We start from the raw sequence: 17,441 nt of genomic DNA on the forward strand, positions 1-17,441 counted from the left end.
TATAGCTGCAGCATCTCCGTCCTCTTCCCAAACTCGTTATATATTTATGCCTCATCCCAATATATATTCTATATTTTCAATCTAATCTTATATAATATTAGTTTTACACATAATAGTTAGAATAGTAAATTTACAAGGATGCAATATATAACGAAATGATTTTATATATATATATATATATATATATATATATATAGATATATATATATACACATGCAGTAATTTATGTACAATTAGCACCGTACTGTATATCGATACTCTATGGCTGACTGGGATAGCTTCCGTACATTCATATCTGATCTACCTCTGCATTCCATGTTTTAAAAAGATGTGTTCTCTATAGTACCAGACCTGACCGAATGGTTAATTGTAGGCATAGACCGATTCATACCATCCAAAAAATTCCAACAAAAACCTAACAGCCATGGTTCTCCCCTGAATGTGCTGCTGCCATCGTGCACAGAAATCACTTTTTCCATAGCTACCAACGTAATAGATGTCCTGAGACTAAAGCTGCTTTTAGGACTGCCAGCAACCACTGTAAAAGAGTAATAAAAAATGCAAGAGAGCTATATGCTCAGTCTGATAAATCCAAAGTAGCTGAGCAGCGGCTTGGTTCCCACCAGTTCTGGCAAATAGCAAACAGGATCTTGAACAGAAGCGTGCATTCTATCCCAACTATCATCAATGGATCTGAGGTGATCTCGTCAGCATCAGACAAAGCCAGACTATTTGCCAAGAACTTTGCAGCTAATTCTACCCTATGTGACAATGACCATCAACTCCCTGTATTTCCTCCTATAACAGACAACACGCTATGCAACATACAAATATCTGTGCGTGAGGTCGCCAAGCTAATCAAGAATCTTGATTCCAATAAAGCAATTGGCCCTGACGGAATTCCAGTTATAGTGCTGAAAAAGCTCCAACCAGAACTTGCCCCCATACTTACAAAACTGTTTAAGCGTTGCCTTAAGGAGAAGTGCTTTCCAACACCCCGGAAAACTTCATCAGTATCCCCTGTATTTAAGAATTCAGGTGAAAAGTCATCTCCCTCTCAGTACAGACCAATAAATCTCCTGTGTGTCATGAGTAAGTTGTTGGAATCCATATTAAATAGAGAAGTAGTCAACCACCTCAACAGAAACAACCTTCTTAGTGACATGCAATATGGTTTCCGCTCTGCAAGGTCTACAGCAGATGTGCTAATGGTTATATCACATAGGATTAGTGAATCTCTTGACAAAGGTTTCCTTTCCAGGGCAATTGCTCTTGACATATCGAAGGCCTTCGATAAGGTATGGCATAAGGGCCTACTTCACAATATTTTCAGCTACGGTATTACTGCAAATGTTTTCCCAACCATTAAATCATTTCTCTCTGATAGGTTCATAAGAGTAGCGGTTGATGGGCAGAAATCAGAGGCCCACAGTATTAATGCTTGAGTCCCCCCCCAGGAGTCCATCCTGGGCCCAACTCTCTTCTTCATCTGCATCAATGATCTCCCAAAACACATACTTAAATCATTCGTTGACATCTATGCTGATGACACGACCATCTATGGCAACACATCAAAGGCCGTAAATGACAAAGTTCTCTCTAATTCTCTCTCCTCTGATCTTGAGCATGTGGTACAATGGGGGAAGAGGTGGCTGGTCACTTTTAATGCATCCAAAACCAAGCTTCTATCTTTACATCATCAACACTCTGATCCCCATCTGGCATCAATTGAAATGGATGGCTCTCGTCTTGGGGAGGCTCCATGTTTTGACAAGCGTCTGGGTTTGACCTTTACTCCTGATCTGAAATGGAACACATACATGAAATCTGTCGCCAGGGACGCTGGGAAAATGGTGGGATCCTTCTACCGCTCCAGAAGATATCTCACTACTGATGCAATTCTCTATCTGTATAAAAGCCAAGTACGTCCAAGGATGGAGTACTGCTGCCACATCTGGGCAGGAACTGCTAAAAACAGCCTATCCTGCCTTGACAGAGTACAAAATAGACTTCGTGGTTTAGTGGGGGATGCCCTTTTCTCTTCCCTGCAACCTCTCTCCCACAGAAGAGACATTGCGAGCCTGTCTTTGTTTTATCGTTATTTCCATGGCAGGTGCTCGTCTGCACTCCAATCCCTCATCCCCCCTCGCCAATCTTTCACGAGAAAAAACTGTCTGACTGAAACTACTGTCAATAATTTTCCCCACTCTTTATCTGTGCCTAAATCCAAATGTAGATTTCATGAGCAAAGCTTCTTTCTTAGAACTGCACGCCAGTGGAACTCTCTGCCGCTTGCCGGTTTCCCACCTGACTACAACTTGGACGTCTTCAAGTCCAACATAAACAAACTCCTGACAAACCTACACCTTAAGTAAGACACTTTATCAAAACCCCAATACTAATGATTACTACAATACTATCTCATTGATTACTGTACACCCAATAACTCTTATCCCTGAGTGGCCTTCGGGCCTTGATAAATGGTGACCCCCATGTAAATAAAAAAAAAACGAAAAAAAACCCCACAAACTTTATTAGATTAAATGAGGAATAATTCAATTAAGGGGAAAAATATATATTATATTATTTTCAGTCCCCCACCCCTTATTTCTGGCTCCCATCTTATCTCGCAATTACTTATAACGTCACCAACTAACTTCGGAAGAACCCTCCCCCCCATCTGATTTTCTTTTATATCATAAGTTGCTTAAAACGTGATTAGTTAAAGTTCAGAATAAAATCACGCTTTCTCTTAACGGTTAATTTAAAAAAAAAAAAATCTTCTGAACGCTATTAAAAGTTAAATTCTTCACTAGTTTGCAATTTGGAGACGGAAGCGTTGTTGTGATAAGTGATTTTCTCTACTAATTCGCACTTTTTATTTTTAGATTCAAATATTAATAACTACATTGTATTTCAGTATTTAATTTATGTATTTCTGTTGTATTAAATGCTAGCTTTTTTTTTTTTTTTTTTTTCTCGTCCATAAATGTTTATTTATCTACTGAGTTGATTGCAAAAATAGATTACCTAAATGTACTCATTTTTAGTTTGTGAGAGGGGAATCTATCACCATACTTTCCCTTAAACACGTCTGTTGGACTTTTATTAAGTACAATACTTAATAGTTTTTTTTTTTTTTTTTTTTTTTTTTTAATGGAGAGTAGAAAACGCATTGTGGATGCATTATCGGCAGCTCCTGTTACTCTCGCTTCTTCTTATTTGTCCCTTAGTCCTCATTTTTTAAATGAGTGATTTTTCTGACAAAGGGAGAAGAAAAAGCTGTTTTCTAGGTTGGCAGTATTTTTGCGCGAACAGTTGGCAGAGTTGGTGGAAATTTTCTGTTTCTATGTCTATCCTTGTAGCCATGTCACTAGTAAGGGTGCTGGAGGTAAACGTTTTGTCTGGGCTGACGTTATCCGCCTGATAGTCAGGGACCCGAACCTTGGATTAACCACTAAGGAGGCTGTCCTATCAGCAGGTGCAAAGTACTGGGGCTGCTGTATTGCCATTTGGTGAATGGAATCTGGACCATGCAGTAGCTTCTGGTGGGGCCTCTCGATGCCATACTAGTGGGTAATTGTTACGGCTTTACCTTATCATGTGCAACAAAAAAAAAAAGAAAAAAAAAAGAAAATTCTTCGTTTCTTTTTCTCTCTTAGTTTCCCCTCTCTGTCCTGCTCTAAGTAAATCTGTCGACCTAGTCCACAAATTCCAAAATTTCATCATGACAAGTTTCAAGAAAAAATACACGATTAAACCCGGTTCTCCAACTTCCAACGTAGACCCCTACTACCATGTCTCCTTCTCCAACATCAGGGGTCTTCGTTCTAACCTTCCAGAGGTTGAAACCCAATTACAGGAGACTAAACCAGACCTTTTATTTTTAAGTGAAACTGGCATTGGACAGGCTATTTCTCTAGATGAGTTTGCAATTACAGGATACTCTAACTTAACTTCTAAATCTGACCCCCAAGATCGCCATGGGCATGGAATATGTGCCTATATTAAAGATAGCTTTCCATGTGGGAGGGACATCTCCAGGGAAGATCCTAACTTACCCTATATGTGCTTCCGGGTTGCTTTAGCTCACACTACTGCATTTATATTTACTCTCTATCGCCCCCACAACAGCGGAGTTACTATCTTTCAAAGCATATCTGAGAAAATTGACCAAGTCCTTTCTACTTATCCTTCAGCTAACATTCACGTATGTGGAGACTTCAAAGTTCACAACGTCGAATGGTTGACCCACTCAAACAAGACCGATGATGAGGGGAGGTTCTGTCATGATTTCTCCATTGCCTATGACCTCACTCAGATTGTTCAGGAACCTACCCGTGTGCCCGATAATGACAGCCAGTATGCGAGCCTACTAGACCTTTTTCTCACAACTTGCCCTGAACTATGTTCAGTTTCTGTTCTGTCGCCTCTTGGATCTTCCGACCACTCTGTTGTATCAATTAAGATAAAAATGAAATGTAATAAGTCCCCAGACGTACCTCTTCATCGTACAGTATATCGATACACTAAGGCTGACTGGGATAGCTTCCGTACATTTATATCTGATCTACCTCTGCATTCCATGTTTAAAAAGGATGTGTCCTCTATAGTATTAGACCTAACTGAATGGTTAATTGTAGGTATTGACCATTTCATAGCCTCTAAAAAGTTTCAGCAAAAACCTAACAGCCAGCCATGGTTCTCTCCAGAATGTGCTGCTGCCATTGCGCACAGAAATCACTTTTTCCACTGCTTCAAACGTAATAGATGTATGGAAACTAAAGCCGTTTTCAGGACTGCCAGCAACCATTGTAAGAAAGTAATAAGGAACGCAAGAGAGTTGTATGCTCAATCTGTTAAGTCCAAAGTAGCTGAGCAGCGGCTTGGTTCCCACCAGTTTTGGCAAATAGCAAACAGAATCCTGAACAGAAGCGTGTGCTCCATCCCAACTATTATCAATGGACCTGAGGTAATCTCGTCAGCATCAGACAAAGCCAAACTCTTTGTCAAGAACTTTGCAGCTAATTCTACCCTTTGCGACCAAGACCGCCAACCCCCAATATTTCCTCCTGTATCAGAAAACACGCTATGTGATATACGTATATCTGTACGTGATGTTGCGAAGCTAATCAAAAACCTTGATTTGAGTAAAGCAACTGGCCCTGATGGTATTCCAATTATAGTACTCAAAAAACTTCAACCTGAACTAGCGCCCATACTTACAAAACTGTTTAAACGTTGTCTTAAGGAGAATAGTTTCCCATCTCCCTGGAAAATCTCATCAGTATGCCCTGTATTTAAGAATTCAGGTGATCGCTCATCCCCCTATCAGTACAGGCCAATAAGTCTCCTGTGCGTCATGAGTAAGTTGCTAGAATCTGTGTTAAATACAGAAGTAATCAAACATCTCAACAAAAATAACCTTCTTAGTAACACTCAATATGGTTTCCGTTCTGCTAGATCTACAGCAGATGTGCTTACAGTTATATCGCATAGGATTAGCAAATCTCTCGACGGTGGCAATCTTTCTAGGGCAATTGCTCTTGACATATCTAAAGCCTTTGATAGGGTATGGCATAAAGGTTTACTTCATAAGATCGCTAGCTATGATATAGCTGGAAAAGTCTTCTCAATTATTAAATCATTTCTTTCTGATAGGTTCATAAGAGTAGTAGTTGAGGGGCAAAAATCAGAAGCTCACAGTATTAATGCCGGTGTCCCTCAGGGATCCATTCTGGGCCCAACTCTTTTCCTGATCTACATTAATGATCTTCCAAATCATATCCTTACATCATTTGTAGACATTTATGCTGACGACACTACCATTTATGGTACCACATCTAAGACAGTAAACGACCAAGTTCTCTCCAATTCTCTCTCCTCTGATCTTGAGCAAGTGGTATAATGGGGAAAGGAGTGGCTGGTTACTTTTAATGCATCTAAAACCAAGCTTCTCTCTTTACATCATCAACATTCTAATCCACATTTGTCATCAATTGAAATGAATGGCTCTCGTCTTCAGGAGGCCTCAAGTTTTGACAAGCTTCTGGGCTTGACCATTACTCCTGATCTTAAATGGAACACGTATATCAAATCTGTTGCCAAGGCCGCTGGAAAAATGGTGGGATCTTTCTATCGATCCAGTAGATATCTCACTGCTGATGCTATTCTCTATCTATATAAGAGCCAGGTACGTCCAAGGATGGAATACTGTTGCCACATCTGGGCAGGAGCTGCTAGAAAGGACTTGTCCTGCCTTGATAGAGTTCAAAATAGACTTCGTAGCCTCGTAGGAGATGTCCTTTTCTCCTCCTTGCAACCTCTATCTCACAGAAGAGATGTTGCGAGTTTGTCTCTGATGTATCGTTATTTTCATGGAAAGTGTTCAACTGAGCTTCAATCTATGGTCCCCCCTCGCCAAACTTTCACAAGAAACACTCGTCTAGCTGTAAACACTATCAATAATTTCCCCCACTCTTTATCTGTGCCTAAACCTGAACGTAGATTCCATGAACAAAGCTTCTTTCTTAGAACTGCGCGCCTGTGGAATTGTCTTCCGTTTTCCTGCTTTCCGGCTGACTACAATATGGTTGTGTTCAAGTCTAAAGTAAATAAGTTCTTGATGAGCCGTTCCATATAAGTTATTAAATTTACCAAATTTTCATTACTAATGATTACTATATTGACCAATTTCTACTGTACACTCTTTAACCCTTATCCTTGAGTGGCCTCTGGGCCTTGATAATGTGGTGATGCCTTTGTAAAAAAAAAAAAAAAAAAAAAAAAAAAAAAAAAAAAAAATTAAAATAAATAATGAAATCCAAATTAGAAAGATAAGTATATTAATAAACTATACAAAATAGATAAATTAAATATAATTAAAAATAAGAATGAAGCCATAATTAATAAAAAAAAGTAAAATAAAAAATATATAGACTAAGACCAATAATAATAAATGGTAATATTAAAGATGCTTAATACTAAATATATAAACATTTCTAGTATATATAAAATACATAAAATATAAATGAATATAAAATAAAGATAAAAAGGAGAAATAATTAAAATCTATTATATATATAAAAGTAAACATGTCTGTGTGTGTCTGTGTACATTTTCCTATGCAATAACTCTGTCAATTTTCAGTCTACAGACTCGAAATTTGATATACAGGGTACTGAGATTTGGGAAAATCTTTGTGATCCCTTTTCGGACAGAAATTTGGCTGTTAAGGTTGGTTGGTTGGTTGGTTGTTTTTATTTTACAGCATATCAACCTTTTTCAGGTTATTTAATGCCGAATCTAGTTATTTTGAGGAACGATTTTTAATGGAGTATATTTGTTTTTTAAGTCGGATTCTATTTAACCCATAGTTGGGACCCTAACAGGTACTACCACTTCGGGTCAGAGTGGACCTGGGAGCAATGGCAATTAAAGGGTGGTTCCACACTCCCCAAGGCCTGCAAGGTGGGTCCTCACCATTGGATATAGTTTTAGGTCATATTCAGGACTGTGGCTGTTAAGGGGTCAAAGTTCAACGATTTGACCGGTTGAGAACTCTACCAAACTCCTCCGCCAATTTTGGGTCTAAACACTTGAAATTTTAGATATAGGTTCCTTGGACATGGATCTAACTTAATAACTTGATTTGAGCCCAAAACAATAAATGTTAAGGGGTCAGAATTTTTTTTTTTTTTTGTTCAACATACACCTTCAAACACCCGGGCAACGCCAGACTGAAATGCTAGTAAATAATATATAAAAAACCTTAATAATAATATAACAAATAATTTCATAAGTAAATTATATAAATAAACATTATTTAAGTAAATTATATAAATAAACATTATTTAAGTAAATTATATTGAATAAACACATGATATAAAATTCATAAATAAACAGAAACTGCAGCAGTATTCAGTGGCATTCCTATGACAATGCCTTTGCTAATTAGACCTTGATTTGTATAGTTATCAGTAAGATTCCTATAATAAATATGTTAAAAATGATAAGAAATAAATAGGAATAAATTAACTTAATTAAATAAGAAAGATCATCACATTTAATAGCAAAACACAGTCAAAATTTTAATAGAAAGATCAAAATAAATTTAATATTAAATTTTGAACAGAACAATATTTTCCACTTAGCACCATTTCCATGACAACATATGGGAAGCTTTAACAAGTGCTATTGCCCACTGTTACTTGAAGATTGAATAAAATACTGATTTTCCCATTTGCCAAAATGAAACCAAATAATAAATAAACAAAGAAAATAAGAGTGAAAATGGTGATAACGATAATGATGGTAATAAATAAGGTAATATTATGCATCAATATATACAAATAACATAATGATTAGAATATCAAACTAATGACGCTTAAAAATAAGTCCTATTCCTAGCTTGACAGTTCAACTCTTCATTTCTGTTTCCATTTTTACGATATTTTCGTTTTGTTTTTTGTTTGTTTTTTTTGCAACATTCTTTTAGTTTTTTTTAGTTTTTTTAAAGAGATGTATTCTCGAAATAAGTAAGACTTCTATCATCCTGGTTGTGTCAAACATTAAGTCTATATTTACTTTTTCGTATTTGTGATTGTTTTTATATAATAGGTACGAAGATATAAACAAACAAAAAACATACAAGGCCTTCGTTTGTTTATTCATATGTCACATCACTTCAACACCCGATTTTCTGCATTGCTATAGCCTTCTTATACTCTTACATATATTTATTTACATACAAATAATTACACATTGGTCTGCATTATAATGTGGACGATATATATATATATATATATATATATATATATATATATATATAAGAAATTGAATTTGAACTCTGTAATTTAGAATTTACAAGAAATTTATTAACTGACAAGGAATACAAGTTGAAAACTTAAAATTTTCCATTATTCCATGGAGTTTAAAAGAATGGCTATTATCCTCTGAGGAAAGTAATTAGGTAGGCTATATGCACATAAATTGAAAACTAAAAATTATGAAAGAAGTCATATTTGTATGAAAGTTGATAATGCAGAAATGTATATGTTAAAAGGATAGTCTAGGCTCGATGAAGAAAAGGTGAAAAATGTGATACAAACCAAAGAAAATGTTGATTAGTCAGATATATAGACGCAAATGAAGAAGTCCAATAGAAATTGTAATAATCCAAGTGGTTGAAAAGTAACTTCCAAATGCGAAGATGGTATTTTAAAACTGTGGTAGAAGATATTTCACTAGAAATGATGCTAAATGAAAGAGTTATTATTGGCCTTCCAATGAGAGAGAATTCTGTATGCTTCCACCGGCTATCCCCTTTTGAAATGAACATCTCTCTCTTGCCTGCAAAAGTTTCTAAAAGTTAATTCCTATGGCATAATCGTTAATGTTTATTAATATTTAGTATTCATACTATGGTATACAGCATAATTACATTGATGCACTGGTTCCCGCTGGATCACCAAAGTTAAGCAACATTGAACCTGGTCAGTATTAAATGGGTGACCGTTCGGCGAATTGAAAAGATATCCAACAAAGCCGGAAAAAAGAAGAACTCTGTCGTGTTCAATCAGACGTGCTTGGATATATATATATATATATATATATATATATATATATATATATATATATATATATATAATGTGTGTGTGTGTGTGTTGATTTCTTTATTTTTTTCATTCAAAAACTATCATATAACATAACACTAGTTCAATTGCAAACGAGAGCCGTCTACAATGTTACATTTGAAACAAACTAAAAGTAATTTTATAATCTTGTTCTTTTTTCTACCAGATCCTGCATCTCCCCTTTTGAATCCTGTCTCTCCAAGTGCAACTACAGATGATTCTTCATCTGTAAATTCTTCTCTCGATACACGAGACATTGATTTCCTACATGATGCCGAAGAAGAAAAAGATGTCTTTAGAACAAAGGTGATTTTTTCTTTTATTAATTTGTGCATATAACTTGATTAGTTGAAATTGTTTTTCTATCATCGAATGCAAACTTTATCCTGTTATTTTTCTCTGATTGATATTCATTGGAAATGGCTCAATGATATAATGCTCATTTGGCATGTAAAAACGCTCATGTTAAAATTTTTGTAATTCCATTTACTCTCGTTTTGTTTCTAAACTGCATCTAGAGATTATATGCAAAACAGATATTGTCAAATATTTTATGTAAAATGTGTAATCGGATGAAATAATTTGTACTGTTATGCATAGCGAGTAAGCATGAGGACAAGTTCCAATTTTTAATTTCAGATTATTATTTAGAATATTTCAGTGTAAGATGTTCCCTGGTCACAGGTCACCAAATGTAACCCCTGACTCCGTCGAAACTGCAATGGTCGTGATCGTCCTTCTCACGGGAGCTCTTTACAAGATTCTTCTGCATTGCAGGCCCCATTATCAGTTCCCGATGTGTCTTACAGGTGTCTTACATATATACAATTGTTCAGTTCGATCTCGTTACACCAGAAAAATTCTTCGTTCTCTACAGTCGCGACGGTGGACGGAAGGGAGTGTGGCATCTCTCTTGGGTTAGTGTTCTTGTCTCAAGATTCGGCTCCAATCTGTCCTTTTTGGCCTGGACATTTGCTTATATATTGAGGAAAGGAGTTGGTTGGGGTAACCCGCTAGACCAATCATCGATCAACACATTATTCTGGGGAAGTCCCAATGCCTTGCACAGTCTGAAAACCTGTGATCACAGCTCAATCTCAATCACACGCTCACAGGGGTTAACCGTTTGACCCTGCCTGACCTTGCACTCGAAAGCCAGACGTTTTGCCAAGCCAAGAACGAAATCATATTTCGTTCTAACTTTCCAAATGAAATATCATTTTTCTCAAACAATAAAATTATATGTCTGCTTTACAAAAACACAATAAATTCATCCTTTCAGCTAGGTTAGCCACCGCTCTCCGGGCACCAAATAATACTTAACAGACAATATCAGCATAATTACCCGGCCTTACTCAGTGTTTAGGGGGCCTCAATCTCCCCCAATGGGGAGCTGTATCACTCCCTAAGGCGGTCACACCATATCAGTAATTATAGCAATTTTCAGTGTCAAGAAATTATTTGCAAGAACTAGAATTTAGTATTATGGTTCATAAACAGATACTAATAATGAATGCAAAGAACTATATAATTTATGAAATTAGCAAGGAAAGTTTTTGCTTAAAATTTCTAAGGATTTTAAAAGGGATCATTAAACAATCAATAAAATATATCAAATGGAAATTCAACCAAGGGAGAAAAAAAGTTACAAGCTGAATTCAAGAATTTAACAAAGTGAGATCTATCACATACTTAAAGGGAATTAATAAGAAACACAAATACGTCAAGTGTGTTCATATTCGAGATGTTCCTATCGTATCGAGTGCAACAAGGTGTGATACATTAAGGAAGTTTGCTGATGCAAAAATCAAGTAATGAAACTCATTGAAATGAAAAAAAAAGACATAAGGAAAGAAGTTGCAGGGAGCAAAAATGTACATGAAAACTGATTTCAGTAAAGTGATATTTACAGACAAATTAAGTATCAGCCTGAATGGGGCTGATGGGTTTGCAAGCAACATGGCTGCAGGCAATTGTTTAAATGCCAACAAGGTGGCAGTTGGATCATGATATGGACTGGAATTATTGGTAATGAGCCATTTTAAAGTGAAACATGGGGTTAAAATGAATTCAAAAAATTACTGTCATTTTCTAGTGCAATATTTCTGTGAATGACTTGATAACTAATCTTTAGCTAAGCATAAATCTATGATATATACATCATATATATATATATATATATATATATATATATAGCTTAGTACATTAGAAGAAAAAAGTGAGCTCAAGGGAGACTTATTGGGATAATATAAAGCTCAACAAGTATCATTGGAGCTTATATAGGAGAACAATAGGAATGGTAAATGACGTCACAAAGACTATATATTGGTAAATATAGATTGGTTCATTTATTTAATAAGGGAATACAAACAATTAGTTGGGGGATAGAAGGGACTCTTTATGCCAAGGCATTTCGAAGCCTAATGCTTCTCATCAGAACAGTAGAGAAGATGCTAGTTAACATAGTGGGGATGCGGCGTCTAGCATGGGATTCATTAGGAACGAAATAGATCAATTAAAATTATAGATGATGTTGGAGGGAGTTTTATCGAATTCTAAATAAAGGAGGAGCGTATTATATAGAGTGTAATGTAGAAAGGTGTATAGGGTCTTTATTATAGTCTTAAATATATGTAGTGTATGTTTTAGGGCTTAAGGGGGAGGTATAGTGTGGATGGGTGGTAATTCTATTTTATCGGTGTGTAAGATGTCTATTATCTATGCAGGGGCATTTTATTGACAGATGCAACCGAGATGACAACAGCACTATGAAGTGGTGTATAATTTTGGGAGGGGTATTATGATGATGATTTAAGGCGAATGGGGGTATTCTAAGCAGGATTGAACAAGAGGGATTACATAGGGCGTTCTAGCGTGGGATTTATTAGGAACAATGAACATGAGCATTGTCTGAAGATAGCAGTTTCAATTCTACTCAAAGCAGGTCAAAACGTGGTGAGACGACAACTATGGAAGGCAGTAATTACTGAAGATAAAGTTAAGAGACTCAACATTCCTATCCCGTCACGGTTTACTACCTGACGAAGGTCAGAGGAATAATTGGCTAAAACATCATGAAACAACAACTATGAAGATGAGGATAACAGTCCACAAAATAAATATACAAATTCTTCATCTCAAAGAATTCCAAATAATAAAATAATATACCATGATATTCTTCATCATTCTATGGACGAATGTATCCAACTCATTAAACCCTATCCCGATTAATGTTTAGCTTTGCACTCATGGTGATCGGACTGATGTATACCAACACCTTGTATTTGTTGTATTTGCTTTTCTGTTCAATATATTTTGTTTCTACTAATTATGAATATGAAAATTCTGTTGTTAGCATTGGTTTCCCTGATATTTTTCTAGTCAGAGTTCTTTCTAGAAAGGCATCAGGGATTACAGGAAGTAACGTAAAAAAGTTACCAACATCTTAAGTGAAAGTGATTTTTGTGGAACAAACTGGATTTAACCTTGATAATTGGTGACTTATTTGTATAAAGATATTTACTTTCTAAATATTTTTTTTATCGATGTATTTTTTTTAAATATATTTTTATGGTGTTTCTTTTCAAATATTTTAGACAGCATTATTTGTATCCGACTTATCAAGAAAAGGAAGGAAAAAACTGGCCAAGTATGGCAAAGTGTATAATTGGTGAGTTTGCATATTCATTTATTTGGTTCTTTTGTCTATTTGAAAATATAATGGGGTTGCATGAATGGTGTATTGGATACCATCACAGACTATGAAATCAGCTACATGGAATTCAAATTTAAATCTTATCTCTCTTTCTCTCAAATTCATCACTTTCTCTCGTGTTTTCCTTGGCCTCCTCCTGTTAATCGACTGTTTTACATCTACTAACCATATAACTTTCATCCAATCTTTCAATGTGACCAAACCAACAAAGTTTCCTGTCTAGATTTAATATTCCTTTGAGATCAACAGATTTAAGCCTGTCTTTAAAATTCACATTACACATCTAGCTTTCATTCTCACATCATTTCTCTCCATGCAACACATGTCTTCAATCTTCATTGACCAAGTTCCCCTTCTATACATCATCATACTGTGCACACCTAACTGATAGACTCTTCTTTTAGTTGACAGTGTTAACTATCTGCTAGTTAATAATAATAATAGTAATAATAATAATAATAATAATAATAGTTCCCTGTACTTACTCTAACTCTTGCAATCACACGAGCACCAGCTCCACCCAGTGCTCCAATGATAGCACCAAGGTAACAATATTCTGAACAACTTCAATAATCTCACCAAACAAATATACTTTCTTCACATCTTAGTTCTCATTCATCTCCATTTTATCTTTGTTATCATGTAAATGTTGGAAAAAATAACGAAAAGACTCGGAAACAGTGAAATGAATAATATATTAAACAAAAAATACAAAAACAATGTTAGCTGAGTGGGAACTCTGCTAAACTGAAAGACAAAGTAAAGTTACAACAGTCTCTATCTGAGTCTTGGGTTCAGACTGCTGAAAAGCAGAACCTGGTTACCAGAAGTGACGTCACGAATAGTCCATTGTCAGAATCTGTAGGGCTGTCACCCTAACGATCTTACACTTGTTCACAAATTTGATATAATCTCTCAAGCTAATAGTTATTCCACTGCACTTCTTGCATATTCAATGCTTACAATTCCCACAAAAAATTTAGTTTTCCTAACTCTCGTTCCAGAAATCGAGCAGAGGAATATTCCTTTCTTTGATGGTTTTCCAACACTACAATCACTCATCATCACTTTAGTCTTTGTAACATTCACTTTTAGACTTTTACTTTCCGTAGCATTTCGCCAAGTCTTAACTAAATCATCATCATACAGAATCAGATAAGTTACACAAAACAAGGTTATGAAATGGAATGAGATACATATATATATATATATATATATATATATATATATAAAATGAAAATTACAATTGAATTTACCAAAATGATCCAAGATGGTAAAATTAAAGTAAATTATAAATATTAAAGAATTAATATTTATAAAATTATCTCAGCCAGATATAAAAGCTTGATAATACCAAATAAGAAATAGAGCTTATAATATGAGCAAACAGTTAATGAAATATGTTAAAAAACACTTTGAAATGAGTTAAAAACATATTTAATCTGAAAAGGAAACACTAGATAAATGGATAGTCCTTAATCCACAGAGTTTCGAAGAAATACTCTCCTTCTCATCAGAGGGTAGGAATTAGCAAAATGTGGGATCGGATTTTGCATGCAGAAGTATTTAATGAAACAACAAATAAGTCAAAGATCTTACTTGAAAACAAAATAAGTTAAGCAGAGGGAATATGGTAAATAAAAAGGTGATTATACATTAATGGATAGTCTGGTGGAAGATAAAAAATCCAGTGACGGTAAAATCCAAATGTAAAACTTCAAGAAAGTTAAAAGAATTTCCATTTGTACAAGTAAAATCCAAAGACATCCCGTAATTGGAAGAAGATCGTCCATAATAATCCAAAGGCAGAAATCCATGGAATAATTCACAAACATGTGTACAAGGAAAAAATAATAATATTAATAAAAGAAAAATAAGATGAGCTTTTCACTCTACTTCCGAGACATAACTATAAATAAAGAAGATCTAGGAAGAAAAAGGAGAGAGAGAAAAAAAAGGAGAGAGAAAAAAAAAATGATAAAGTTAAATATAAAATAAAGGGAAACAAAAGTCAAAACGACCCAGACAGGAAATGTTAAAAGTGCGAAAATATATATAGGGCAAAATAATATAGGTCAACTAAAATGTACAGGTTATCACTTAAAAAAAATGTCAGCAAGAGTTATTAAACGACACTAAAAGGAAAATAAAAAATAAAAAAGGAAAATAAAAATAAATAAATAAATATATAATAAATAAATAGAAAATAAAGAATAAATAAAAAAATAAAATATAATAAAAAATAAAATATAATATATAATATAAAATAAAATAAGAAAAGAATAAATATAAAAATAAAAATTATTTAAGGGGAGAAGATGGCCGGTATCTGCAATTTAAGGAAAAAAAAAAAAGTAAGTAAATTCATATAGTAAAATTTAAGTAAATATACATACAATATATATATATATATATATATATATATGATAATGTATATAATAAGATTTGATCGCATTTGGAATTGAAGGTTTGTTTATTTTGACAAGTTTCTAGCGATAAAGTTTGGTAGATAAGTTAGATATAATGAACATCAAAATTTTGTATCAGGAAAGAATTATAAAAAAAGAAAATGGAAACAAACGAATATGAATGTTGCTATAATAGCTAATAGAAAAATGGGGAAGTTTTGCTTTTAATTTCAACAAGCCCTGTGCTTTCTTATTCCCATTGGAATGTCATTGATCAAGAATAAATTTTATCAACGTAAATTATTTCGTTTTGAGTTTTCATTTTCTGATCAAATCTGAAAAAAAATTCTTCTCAAAGTGCTATCACAATCCACTGATTCAGGAAACCATGTAAGTGCAGATAGTTTTTTTTATGTGTGACATCTTGGTGGGTTACAAGTGAATCCTGTCAATGAAAATAATTACTAAGTGAACATATGAGGTGCCTTCAATAAGTTTCCAGACTTTTTTTGTACCGGCATTTAGAATTGTCGTAGTCTTTTGAAAATTCAATATGTTATTATTATACATCTTATGAGATGATTGACCAATTTTTATGATTTAAAGTTCAAATGAATAGCTACAGCAGGAATTGGAATACACCCTACTAAAGCCAGATTGTCGCAGCTGGTGAATTTCAAAAATGTGATCTGGATATGAGGACACTTTAGAAGAACGATATGCAATAAAATTCTTTTTTAAACTTGGAAAAAAATTCCACAGAAACTATAGAATGCTTCAGACTGCTTTTGGACCATCTTGCATGAATCAAGCATCAGTTTTTGAGTGGCATCAGAGATTCAAGGAAGGCAGGGAATCTGTGAGACATGATAAGAGGTGTGGGAGGAGTAAGAACATCAGTTGATTGGTCAAATAAAGAATTTCATGGATAAGGACTGTCATGTGTCTATAGAGACATTATTGTCTCTATAGACACACGACGGTCCTTATCCATGAAATTCTTGCACAATTTTAAGTCAGTGTGAGAACTGTACAGACAATTATTTACGAGGAACTGAAGATGTGGAAGATTTGCGCGAATGGACCAGTTCACAGCTCCGTCCTTGTCACAGAATATTTGACTAAGGTTGACATTGACAGTTCCTCATCCTCCCTAGAGTTCAAACCTTCTGTAACTTTTGGTTATTCCCTAAGCTTAAGGAAAACCTTAGAGGCTGTCGTTATGAGACAGTTGAAGAAATGAAAGAGGCTGTGACTAGGGTCATTGACATGCTTACACAAGAGGACTTTGAGTTGTGTACTATCAGTAAAAGTGTACATACGAAATAAGTCTAGAAACTTATTGAAGGCACCTCATATATCATATTTAACTACTGAAAAGACATTACTGCACATAAACCAGGCACCTGAAGAAGGCTGGAGAGTAGATCGGCTGAAATATATAACTATGAATGTTGTTGAGGATAATAGATAAAAGACAATATAAATGATTATCTTTTTCTTCTGTCTTTTCTCCAGGAATTTATGGTCAATCGCAATATTCTACGGCTTGCCTGTCGTGCAATTAATGATTACATATCAAAAAGTAAGTTCAGATTTTGTGAGGAATTATTTTCAAATTTACATTCTTTTATTTTTGCCATGCAAACAAATTATTTTTTAAAAAGTTTTTTGTTTCTTTTT

The 17,441-nt window shown here is 34.6% G+C and overlaps 1 protein-coding gene across 2 annotated transcripts in view; it reads left to right on the forward strand.

Annotated features, from left to right (window-relative positions):
• The window catches only part of LOC145277511 (SID1 transmembrane family member 1-like), a 171,813-nt gene that overhangs the window by 116,348 nt on the left and 38,024 nt on the right, over nt 1-17,441 (forward strand). For both annotated transcript variants that reach the window (XM_080128936.1, XM_080128935.1), the window contains 3 exons: nt 9,802-9,941; nt 13,232-13,305; nt 17,277-17,343. In XM_080128936.1, the coding sequence (XP_079985062.1) occupies nt 9,802-9,941; nt 13,232-13,305; nt 17,277-17,343 (281 nt within the window). The remainder of the gene's footprint in view (nt 1-9,801; nt 9,942-13,231; nt 13,306-17,276; nt 17,344-17,441) is intronic.

This window comes from Euprymna scolopes, chromosome 6 (genome assembly GCF_053919585.1).
Source record: "Euprymna scolopes isolate OS-2025 chromosome 6, ASM5391958v1, whole genome shotgun sequence".
NCBI lineage: Eukaryota > Metazoa > Mollusca > Cephalopoda > Sepiida > Sepiolidae > Euprymna > Euprymna scolopes.